Below are 13,087 nucleotides of genomic sequence, written 5' to 3' on the forward strand. Positions count from 1 at the left end.
ATAAGAAGCTATATGAATATTGAGTAATATAATTAATTTTTATAGTTAAAAAATTATGACATATTTACAAGCACAAATTTCAGCATCATATTCTAAATTTGTGTGGAGTATAGTTACTACCTGGCGTTAAATACTTGGCTAAAGGCCAATGAAGAGGGTGGTTTTTTTTTTTTCTTTTGGGTCTAATTTTTACCTTGGATTCAAAAACTCCGGATGTACCACTAGCAAGAAAATGATCAAAATGATCTTTAACGTATGAGTTCTGGTTTCATTTGTTCCTTTAAGTATAAATATGATGTAAATTATCCTTAGTGTATTCCAAAAATGATTAGCTTGATCTTAATTCATGCAAGTTAAAACAATCTTATTATTTCATCAAACTCGACATGTGCATTGCACCTGAGTCGCCAAATTACAAAACTAAAATATCTTCTTGTATCGTTCAATTATATTACAAAATTCACATCGAAATTCTTGATCCTAAATTGTAAGGGCTATGAGAGAACTTTTCATGAAAGGGTAGAATTTGAAGAGAACTGCAATTTTATGGCGTGGAAGGAATTCTAGAATGTCTTCGATTGAGCTAAGTAGGTTGTAAATGGAAGAACATGCTAAAGAGCCCTGTTTATATGACAACAAAAATAACGAATATCTTTATTTTGTTATAAAGTAATTTTAGTGAATGTTTCATTATTAAATGAGATCCACTTAAATGGCCAAGTTGCCACTTTTTGCCTTTGTCGTTTGGCTATAAATAGCCAGATTTTTAGCAATGAGAGACACAGACAAAAATTCTCTCCATTCTCTCTTTCCATTTCTGTCTCCTTTCTTGTGTATTTAATTTGCCAAGTTAGTTTGTTTTATAACATGTTATCAGCACGAGACTCCGTTATCTTGAGCTATTTTAAACAGGTAAAAAGGGTAAAATTTTTATTTTTCTAAAATATCTAATTTTTCTAAACTTGAATTTATTGCCGTGGATATATCGGACAAAGGCTACAACTCATGGGCTCTAGGTGCTGAAATCCACCTGAATTCTATGGGTCTAGTAGACATCATAAAAGATAATAACCAGACATCTAGCCAAAATAATGTCAAAGCTATGATATTTTTCCGCCACCATCTTGACGAGGGGTTAAAAATGCAATACCTCCCAATTAAAGACCCCTTAAGTTGTGAAAAAATTTGAAAGAAAGATATGACCACCTGAAGTTGGTCATTCTTCCACAGACACGTCATGATTGGTTCAATTTGAGGTTAGTAGACTTTAAAAGTATAACTAAATATAATTCTTCCATGTATAGAATTATATTACAGTTAAATTTATGCGGAGAAGAGGTCACTGAACATGACAAGCTTGAAAAAATATACTCCACATTTTCTTCCGCGAATATGCTCCTGCAGCAGCAATATCGTGGAATGGATTTTACAAAATATTCTGAATTACTTTACACTTTCTTATTGCTGAACAACATAACAAACTATTAATGAAAAATCATGAAACTCGGCCCGTAGGTTCTATGCCACTTCCTGAAGTGAATCAGACAAATTATAACCAACGAAAAAAAGATAGTGTCCCAATCGTGATCGTGAAAGAAATTTTAATCATGATGGTCATCTTGCACCAAAGAATAACCAGCAATATAAAAGGAAAGGTGAAAATTATGAAACTATGCAAAAGAAAAATTCAGAAAGTGTATGTCATAGATGTGGAGGAATGGGGGCAGTGGTCACATACATGTCGATCATCAAAGCGTTTGGTTCAGCTCTATCAAGCATCCTTGAAAAAGGGTGAGAATAATCCAGAGATAAATTTTATCTCTGAAGATAATATTGAGCCTATGCATCTGAATGTAGCTTATTTCTTTGCAATCCCTGAAGGACAAATGATCATCGATGAGCCCGCTATAATCTAGACAATTTTATTTTTGTTGTTTATGCTAGTTGGTATTTTTATGTTTTTCTAATCCTTTAAATGTTTGTATAATGGGCTTGTTTAATAATAATATTTACTTTGTTTATGGTTTTTTTTATTTGAAGAAAAGAAAAATGGATATGCCTCAAATTTTGTTTGGATTAATAATCAATCATGAAGATATTTGTGTGATCGATAGTAGAAAAACACATGCTATATTCAAATATAAGAAATACTTTTCTTACTTACTTAAAAAGAAAGAAAATGTTACAACAATTTCTGATAATTCGAAATTGATTGAAGGCTCCAGAAGAGTTATTATATTTCTGCTTAAGGGAACAAAATTTGTTATAAAAAATGCATTGTTCTCTTCTAAATCCACAAAAAACATGTTAAATTTCAAACATATCAGCCGAAATGGATATCATGTTGAGACATTAAATGAAATGAATATTGAATATTTTGGTATAACCAAAAGTGTCTCAGGACAGAAATATATTTTGGAGAAATTATCAACCTTGTCTTATGACCTATATTATGCAGAAATTAGTATAATTGAAGCACATTCGATCGTAAAGTAGAAGTTTACTGATTTAAATGCTTTTGTGCTATGGGATGACCGAATAGGTCATCTTGGATCAATAATGATAAGACGATTTCTTGAAAATTCAACTGGACATCCGTTAAAGAACTTGAAGATTCTTACAAATGATGAATTTTATGTGCTGCTTGTTATCAAGGCAAGTTAATTGCCTAACCATCATCATTGAAGGTTGGCATCAAATCTCCTAACTTTTTAGAACGTATACGTGGGGATATATGTGAGCCTATTTATCATCTAGTGGGTTGTTTAAATATTTTATGGTCCCAATAGATGTATTTTCAAGATGGTCTCATGTGTGTCTCTTATCATCTCGGAACCTGGCATTTGTGAAGTTATTGACACAAATGATATGATTAAGGACGCAATTTCCAGATTATCCTAGTAAGGCTATTCGCTTCGATAATGCTGAAGAATTTACATCCCAAGCTTTTGATGATTATTGCTTATCAATTGGGATAAGAATTGAACATCCCATTGCTCATGTTCATACTCAAAATGACCTCCAAGAGTTATTTATTAAGCGCCTACAATTGATATCAAGACCACTACTTATGAAAACGAAATTGCCCACTACTCTTTGGGGTCATGCTATCTTACATGTAACAACACTCGTTCGTCCCAGACCGACTAATTATAATAAATACTCTCTGTCACAATTAATATTTGGTCATGAGTCAAATATAGCTCATCTATAAATTTTTTATTGTGCGGTTTACATGTTTGTAGCACCACCACAAAATACTAAGATGGGTCCTCAAGGAAGGTTAGATATATATATTGGGTTTGACTCACCCTCCATAATTCGTTAGGTTGAACCGTTAACCAAAACTTTATTCACTACTCGATTTGCAGATTATCAGTTTGATGAAATGAATTTCCCACAATTAGGGGGAGAGAAAAAAGAACCTAAAAGGGAAATTGAGGGAAAAGTTTCATCACCATCTCATTTTGATCCACATGCCTTTATATGTGAGTAGGAGGTCCAGAAGATCATCCACTTACAGAAAATAGTAAATAAAATGCCAGATGCATTTATTGATTTGAAATGGATAACGAAGTCACATATTCGTGCAATAAATGTGCCTATCTGGATTGATGTTCCAAAAGGACCATCTACTAGTGTCATTGCTTCTGAATCCCAAACACGCCTGAAGCGTGATAGACCATTGGATTCAAAGGATAAAAATCCTAGAAAAAAGCGCAAGAAATAATAAATATGACACTATAAGAGAAGTTCATGAAGAAGTTCAAGATCTAATTAATACTGATATTCCTGAAGAAATCAGTGAATCCAGGACTCAAGTAAATGAAGAACTTTCAAAGAGTTCTATTGATGGTCCGATAAATTTAGATCGATCGAAAATTATTATGGATAATGTTTTTGCATATAATGTTGCAATTAATCTTATGTAAGACAGTGAGGATCTTGAGCCTAAATCTGTCGAAAAATATTGACGAAGATGTGATTGGCCAAAGTGGTAAGAGGCAATTCAATCAAAATTAGACTTACTTGCTAAATATGAGATTTTTGGATCTGTAGTTCAAATTTCTGATGATATAAAACTAATTGGCTATAAATGAGTTTTTGTTTGAAAATGAAATTGTAAGATACAAGGCATGCTTTGTTGTACAAGGATTCTCTTAAAGACCTGACGTTGACTATGAAGAAACATATTCACATGTTATGGATGCAATAACTTTTTGATATCTCATCGGTTTAGCTGTACATGAAAATCTTGAAATGCATCTAATGAATGTGGTTACAGCTTATCTTTATGGTTCACTTGATAATAAAATTTATATGAAAATCCAGAAGGATTAAAATTACCTGAAGCATGTAATTCTAAGTATCAGGAGATGTTCTCAATCAGATTACAAAGATCATTGTATGGTCTAAAGGTATAATCGCCTTAGCGAATACTTGATAAATGAAGGTTTTATAAATGATATCATTTGTCTTTGTATTTTTACTAAGAAAATGAAATCAAAGTTTGTTATACTCGCCGTTTATGTTGATGACATAAATCTCATTGGAATCCTTGAATATGTCCAAAAGGCAATTCAATTTCTAAAGAAAGAATTTGAGATGAAAGATCTTGGAAAGACAAAACTTTGTCTCGGTCTGCAAATTTAATATTTAGCAGATGGGGTCTTCATCCACCAATCTGCCTTCGTTGAAAAAATTTTAAAATGATTTTACATGGACAAAACACATCCCTTAAGTACTCCCATGATTGTTCGATCACTTGAAGTGAATAAAGATCTGTTCCGACCTTTAAAAGAGAATAAAGAACGTCTTGGTCCTGAAGTACTATATCTCAGTGCTATTGGTGCACTTATGTATCTTGCTAACGCAACCAGACCTGATATAGCATTTTCTGTTAACTTGCTAGCAATGTATAGTTCTTTTTTGACGCGAAGACATTATAGAAGTGTCAAACATATTCTGCAATATCTAAAGGGGTCTGTTTGATATGGGTCTGTTTTATACTCGCAAAGGTTCTGTAGACCTTATTGGTTATGTAGATGCAAGTTATTTATCGGACTCATATAAAGCTCGATCTCAAACAAGCTATCTGTTCACATACGGAGGAACTGCTATATCATGGCGATTTACGGAGTAGTCCATTGTTGCTATTTCTTCAAATCATGCTGAGATAATAGCGATTCATTAAGTAAGTAGGGAATGTGTGTGGTTAAGATCAATGACACAATTCATCAAAGAAAGATGCGGCCTAAAGTATGATGTCAAAGTACCCACGGTCATGTTCGAAGACAATACTGTGTGTATAGCTCAATGAAAAGGAGGCTTCATAAAAGGAGATAGAACGAAACACATTTCAGCAAAAAATATTCTTCACACATGATCTCCAGAAGAATGATGATATTGATGTACAACAAATCTGTTCAAGTGATAATCGAGCAAATTTATTCACTAAATCTTTACCCGCCTCAACTCTTGAAAAGATGGTACACAAGATTGGAATGCAAAAGCTTAACCATCTGAATCGTGGTCTTCATCAGGAGAGTAGAATACGCGCTGCACTCTTTTTTTCTTAGACTAGATTTTTTTCCACTGGGTTTTTCTAGCAAGGTTTTTAATGAGGCAACAATCAATGCGTATTGAGAATAACTATATATTTGTCATTTCACTAGAATTTTTCTTTTACATGGACATCCAAAGGCGAGTATTATAAAGTAATATTAATGGATGTTTCATTATTAAATGTGACTCACTTAAATGGCCAAGTTACCCAGCTTTTGTCCTTATCATTTGGCTATAAATAGCCATATTTTCAGTAATGAGAGAGACACAGAGACAAAAATTCTCTCCACTCTCTCTTTCCATTTCTATCTCCTTTCTTGTATATTTAATTTACTAAGTTAGTTTATTTATAATATATTTGTATTATTTAGGACTAAATTGATTAATTTTTTGAAATACATTAAGAGCTATTTCCTATCATATTTATACGTAAAGATCAAATAGAAGTAAAGCTCATACATAATGACCATTTTGATCTTTTTTTTAACCCCTCTCCACGAGCTCTCATTTTTTTTTTGTTCGTTTACTGACTCGAACTCACTTACCATTCGACCAATTCACTCTTGCCATCCATTTTGATCATTTCCAACTACTAGCCACCAAAATTTTAACTGTAAACCAAAACTTATCTTCATTTCAGAGTTCCACACATCTCCAAACTGAATTCTCAAGTGTTTGGTCAGTTCTACTGAATCAATGATCAGCTGCAACCTCATTCCTCTCCCTTCAAAAACTAACCTGAAACCTCCACCAGATACCCAAGATCTTCATTCTTCCCGTTCAAATCATCATGTACACAATCTCCGTTTCTCCCATCACATTAAAGGACCATCAAAATACCCAAAACACACCAATTTGCCCAACTTATTATCAGTCCATACAAAGAACCCACATGCCATTTACAAAGATATTCAAAGATTCGCTCACCAAAACAAGCTTAAAGAAGCACTTACAATTCTTGATTATTTAGACCATCGTGGTATTCCAGTAAACCCCACTACATTTGCTTCCCTTATTGCTGCTTGTGTTCGTTTGAAATCTTTAAGTTCTGCGAAAATTGTGCATACCCATGTAATAATTAATGGGCTTGAGAATAATGAGTTTATACAGACTAAGGTTGTTAACATGTTTGCGGCTTGTGGATCGATTGAAGATGCGAAGAAGGTGTTTGATAAAATGCCTGTGAGAAGTGTGTACCCGTGGAATGCGTTGCTTAGGGGTAATGTGGTATTGGGTGGGAGTAATTATGGTGAAGTATTGGGTACGTTTTCGGATATGAGGGGATTGGGGGTGGAACTGAATGTGTATAGTTTCTCTTGTTTGATTAAGAGTTTTGCGGGTGCTAGTGCGCTTTTTCAAGGTTTGAAAACTCATGGGCTTTTGATCAAGAATGGTTTTTTAGGAAGTGATATTGTTAGGACTAGTTTGATTGACATGTATTTTAAGTGTGGCAAGGTTAGGCTTGCGTATCGCGTGTTTGAGGAAGTTGAGGAAAGGGATGTAGTTATGTGGGGTGCGATGATAGCTGGTTTTGCTCATAATAAGCTGCAAAGGGAGGCATTGGAGTATACTAGATTGATGATAAAGGAGGGACTGGAGGTGAATTCTGTTATTCTAACTACTATCCTTCCGGTTATTGGAGAAGCACGGGCAAGCAAACTTGGCAAGGAGGTACATGCTTATGTGATCAAGACAAAGGAATACTCGAAGCAGTTGTTCATTCAATCTGGTTTAGTTGATATGTATTCCAAGTGTGGAGATATTGTATCAGGAAGAAAGGTGTTTTATGTATCAAAAGAGAGGAATGCAATATCTTGGACTGCTCTCATCTCGGGTTACATTTTAAATGGAAGACTTGAGCAGGCGTTGAGATCAATTGTGTGGATGCAACAAGAAGGCTTCAAGCCTGATCTTGTAACTGTCGCCACCGTTCTCCCTATTTGTGGGAAACTGAAAGTATTAAAGGAAGGAAAAGAGATTCATGCTTACGCAGTGAAAAATGGGTTTTTGCCAAATGTATCTGTAAGTACATGTCTAATGATGATGTACTCAAAGTGTGGCTTGCTTGAATATTCATCTAGAGTTTTTGATAGCATGGAGAAGAGGAACATTATAGCATGGACTGCCATGATGGATTCATATATTGACTCTGGATGTCATGAGGAGGCACTTGGTGTTTTCCGGTCAATGCAGTTGTCAAAGCACCGGGCAGACTCTGTTGCAATGGGAAGGATTTTAAGTGTTTGTGGAAAATTAAGACTTTTGAAACTCGGGAGAGAAATACATGGTCAGATTCTGAAGAAAGATATAGCATCTGTACCTTTTGTTTCAGCAGAACTTGTGAAGATGTACGGGAGTTGTGGTGGAATTGATAAATCTAGGTTTTCCTTTGATTTAATACCCGTAAAAGGATCTATGACATGGACTGCTATTATTGAGGCATATGGATTAAGTGGCCAATACAGAGAAGCAATAAACGAGTTTAAGCAGATGATATCGAAGGGCTTTAACCCAAACCATTTTACTTTTAAAGTTGTTTTTTCTATTTGTGAGAAAGCTGGATTTGCTGATGAGGGCTGTCAATTCTTCACCATGATGACACGAAAATATAAGATAAAGGCATCTGAAGACCATTATACTAGCATCATTAACCTTCTACATCATGTTGGTCGCATTGAGGAGGCTGAAAAGTTTGTGTTTCTCAAGCAATCCTTGGCATGATTTAGAGGAGAAAGATTGGCCTTATTGCATGTTGGTCGTACATGGTTATACATTCAGATACAATCCAGTGGCTTGCAGTAGAGCTTTCTATTGTCTTTCTGTCGACATAGGTGGGAAAGAGTAATAATAATTCCTCAAGCTGAAAATGTTACACATAAAGGAACGTGAGGAAGGACCTTCGACATGGCATGTTGTGTTTGGAAAAACTATGGGACTTCTCATCGCAGTGTAATCACTGTATACGTATCTGGTGGAAGATGTTAAATACAAATTCACTTGGTGCTGGTTTTACCCTTCCATAGAGCCACTCTGGTAATTCTTGCTTTGTTAGCTTTGTTGTATAAAACTCTGTATAGGCTCCAATATAGTTTGGTAGATGAGCAAGTTCCCTCAATGAGGAAGCTGGATGAAGCTTTTACTTTTGCAGAAAATGCTATAAACGATTCTTGGAATTACTATTCCGTCTATTGTTTCCTTGAGTTCCTCATCGGTTTCATATAACCATCCTCAACATTGTTCGGACCAAGGCATAGTTGATTAATACGTCTACCATATCGCGAATAAGTAAAAGGTTGTGTTCCATAACCTGATATTATGGGTAGTCTAGGTGTGATAATATTTTATTCATTGATTTGTAAGGAGTGTGCCAAGTCAAACATGGACAAATAACTTTGCATGAAAAAAGTAGTAATTAAACTGTAAAATAGAGCTAAAGATTCAATCAAACTAAGTAAAGAATTTAATTAAAAGTATTTAACTACCACCCCTTTTAACACCTATTAAGGGGCAGAATTCTATATAAAGTTAAATGACCAAAAAAAAAGGAAAAAAGTTGCATTGTCCTTTTCTCTTGCTAAGATTTGGTCATGCTTCAACCTTGATAATGACTACAATAGTTCCTCACTCTGCCTAGGAAAAATGGTACCCTCAATCATCTGAAATTGTTCAAAGGACTTTGCAACATTGTGTGGATAATGAAATTTTGCGCCTGAAAACGGAAGTGATCAGACCTATTGCACAACCGTCCACCTTGATGCAAGAAGTGGTTGGACCTGGGGCCCAAGATGGAGTCATCTGCGGTGGCGAAACCATATCACCAACTGGGGCTAGGGATGGAGCAGCATGAGTTGGTGAAGCCACATTATCAACCAGAGATGGAGATGGAGCCACGTCCACGTGTGTTGATGGTGATGGTTTTTTGGATGAGGACGCCACCACCATCCAATTGAAGGCACATGATGATGATGCCACCACCATCGGGGCCACCATCGAATTGAAGAAGTAGCAAACAACTCCTTGTTGTTTTCTGTTTTGGGTTTCCTTGCAGTAACAATGCCTATGCAAATAGGCAACAACAGAAACACACATAATAATGTGTCACTTCTCAACGAAGACATGTTTCAAAAGAAAGAATAATTAGCTAACGAAAAAATATGAATTTAACTTTAAGGCAGGCATTACTTCCAAATCCCTTTACCGCTTTACGTATGAATAATTATGTGTGATATAAGTTGATATAAATAGCCAAAGAATTTGGGCAATATTTCCCAATCCCTTTATACTTCGAATATCTACTTCTATCCAAATTATAATTTCTATATATGTCACGTCCACTTTTAATAACTTTATAGTTCAAAGACTTGTAAATAACTGTGTTGCAATCAAACTATAACTCCTCCTCCTCAATCAAGACAAAAGCCAAAAAAATAATAATTAGATTTGAGAATATATTTAACGATCACTTGGTTGGGAAGCCTACTTATACTAAAAAGTGGAAAACCCCATAGTTCAAAGTTGATTTGTGGAATTACCCTTACAAATTTAAGTGACCTTGAAGCCCCATAATTGAAAGTTGGTTTGCGAAATTACCCTTCATATTTATTTCGTTTCTTCTAGGCTCCTATGATGATCTAGCGTGAACCTTTTTCTATGGTCAAGTTGTATGAGATTTTTCTAACAAACCTTGACCAATTATATTTGATCGATATTTATTTTATTGAGCTAAATTTTCTTTTTCCGTTTGGGTGTTAGCGTTGAGTATAAAATTAAAACAATTAATTGATAGTGTTATAGTTTAACAATAGAGAGAAGAAGAAATTGATCAAAGAGTAGTTTGGATAGTAAGCATTGTCGTCGGGATAGGCTTGACAGTAGTTTGGAGAATGGCATCTGTCGTACCCATTTCCCTTTCTTATTGTAGTATTAGTTTTACTCTCATAGTTTCGTGTTCTTCGATTTCTGATACCATTTGTGTTTTTTATGTTGCGATTATTGTATTATTTAGTTGTTACTGTTCCTATTATGAATGTTATGTACGACTTCCCTTTATGTTCGCCATGCCTTCTTCATTTCCATATACCCTAATGCAAACTGCTTTGAAATGTTTTTTTCTTGAAGCCGAGGGTCTATCGGAAATAAGCTTCCTAACTCCACAAGGTAGGGGTAAGATCTACATACACTTTACCCTCTCCAGACTTTACCTGTGGAATTAAACTGTGTACATTGTTGTATTTGAACCTATAGTTTTCATCCCACTTTGTTAAATTTCCTCTCCTTAGTTTGTATGTTGTAATTTGTATTGGCTAAATTGTTGGTAATGGTGAGTTAGAGTTGTAGTAGGTCTGAAGTTTCAACATAGTGCCTGCTAACCAGTTGATTGAAAAATCCTTTTACCTTGAGAAATGATACGCTCACTCCTATGCTGTTGCTTTTGCTTAAATTAGGTGGCTGTTTTTGTGAAAATTTTGTGAGATGCAACTTTAACTTATTTTGTACTATTGAATTTCAGGATGTGGAAGCTAATGTTGAACACTAATCAGTTCTTGCTGCTGTATGGATCGAAACAATAAAGCCTTGTAATGATCTGTTTGCTTTCTCCATTGTGTCTGTTGTATTTTGTATCAGACATGTAGTTCTATCTGTAAACCTGAATCCTGATAACAATCGCGTTAAGAACTTGGTTTGGTATAAACCTATATTGCGTATAATCTCTCTAGAATGTGAAGAGAACCCTATATTGTTGCGTATCGAAATAAAACAGGTCCAAATGAAGCAAAATGTATACCACGGATTCTTTTTTTTTTTTTAAACCTGTACACAAAGAATGTTAGATTATTGAGAAATGATCAGAGGTGGATTCTTCCCCTGCTTCACCTAGCATTTGTACACCTTTCCATATCATTTTTTATATTTTTGAAATAAAAATTTATGGTACAAAATCCAGAAAGTAATTTTTAAAAAAAGTGAAAAGATGTAGTTTTCACAGACCATTTCCCTCCAAAAACATTGATCTCTTCGCCACATAGCTTGGGGATCTCAGCCATGGCTATGGGATTATCACAAAGACAATCCATCAGCCGTTTCCCTTTCTCTATAAGTTTCATTGGCCGAGTTTGTACCTTCTCATTCCTTGCTATCTCTTTACCTGATCAGTTTTGCCACAAAAATCATATTGACGGAATAAGTAGTCACGTAACATCTCCTGCCTAAACGTCAAATAGTTCTTTGATAATCCCAGTCGCGCCTCATTTTTCTCGCTAAAAGAGTTGCCACCTAACGAATTAAGGGTCAAAATTGGGTGTTAACAATTCCTGTTCTTATAAGAGGAGTTATCATGGAGATCCTCTTAAAGGTGCCCCCAAAGTCTCTGTTGAAATTCATGTCCGTTTCAAAACCATGGCTTCGGCTAATCTCTAGCCGTAAGTTAGTAAAGACTCATGTGAAATTAACAGCTAATGACAAAGAATGCAGCCACCATAGGATTATTTTTCAAGACTCCACAGGCAATTTCAAGGTAAGTCGTCTCCCGCCCTTGTTCCACAGAGAACGAAGAATTGAGCTATTTGACATGGATTCTCCCATGGAAAATCCCACTGTTTATACTAGGATTGTGGGTTCTGTCAACGGATTGATCTGTATGTACAGTAAGATAGAGGAGCCAGTCCTATGGAACCCCACAATTCGTAAGTGTAAGAAATTGCCTACATTTGGAGCTAATTTGAGGAGGAGTTGCTCTTATTATCTCAATTATGGTTTTGGATATGATGAGTCACGTGATGATTACAAAGTAGTAGTTATTCAGTGTATTTCCGATGATGTTGGTTCGTATGATACTGTAGTCAACATTTACAGTTTGAAGACCGATTCTTGGAGAACAATTGATAAGTTTCAAGGCAACTTTTTGATAAATTCTTCAGGTAAATTTGTCGATGGGAAGCTTTATTGGGCTTTATCTGCTGATGTTGATACGTTCAATATGTGCAACATCATTTCTCTTGATTTAGCAGACGAGACATGGAAAAGGTTGATGCTTCCAACTAGTTATGGAGAAGCCAGATATCCTTTGACATTGGGAGTTGTGGGAAATGATCTTTCTGTACTTTGTCTTAATTGTCATGAAGGAACTAATTCTGATGTGTGGATTATGAAGTATTCTGGAGTTGAAGTGTCATGGACAAAGATTTTCACCATCGATCATCCTAAAGATCTTGGGGAGTTTATAATCTTTTCACCGATTTTCTCTATACCTTCTTGCCAATCAAATAAGGGCGAAATTTTATTTTTGCTTCCCCCAACTATCATGATATATGATGGTTCAACCAGACAACTAGAGGCTCTTGATCACTTTGAGGAATGCTTTGCTGCAGAAATCTACGTAGAAAGCCTTGTTGATCCCCTATTGATAGCACACAATCATTTAGCTGATAACTCATAAGAATTCTGCTTTATTTTAGCTGCTATCACCAGCTACGTTAGATTGGAGCAAGATTTTACGAAAACATTTTCTCAATATTCAGGGACA

At 35.2% G+C, this 13,087-nt stretch overlaps 1 protein-coding gene and 1 pseudogene across 1 annotated transcript; one reads left to right on the plus strand and one right to left on the minus strand.

Moving 5' to 3' along the window:
- Nucleotides 1-6,080: 6,080 nt before the first annotated feature.
- LOC129893229 (pentatricopeptide repeat-containing protein At1g71460, chloroplastic) lies at nucleotides 6,081-13,000 on the plus strand. The gene is made up of 2 exons (XM_055968730.1): nucleotides 6,081-8,233; nucleotides 11,895-13,000. The coding sequence occupies exons 1-2, from the start codon at nucleotides 6,262-6,264 to the stop codon at nucleotides 12,998-13,000; spliced, it is 3,078 nt and encodes a 1,025-aa protein (XP_055824705.1). The 5' UTR covers nucleotides 6,081-6,261.
- Nucleotides 8,834-9,752, minus strand: LOC129893230 (uncharacterized; annotated as a pseudogene).
- Nucleotides 13,001-13,087: the final 87 nt, after the last annotated feature.

This window comes from Solanum dulcamara, chromosome 6 (genome assembly GCF_947179165.1).
Source record: "Solanum dulcamara chromosome 6, daSolDulc1.2, whole genome shotgun sequence".
In the NCBI taxonomy this organism is placed as follows: domain Eukaryota; kingdom Viridiplantae; phylum Streptophyta; class Magnoliopsida; order Solanales; family Solanaceae; genus Solanum; species Solanum dulcamara.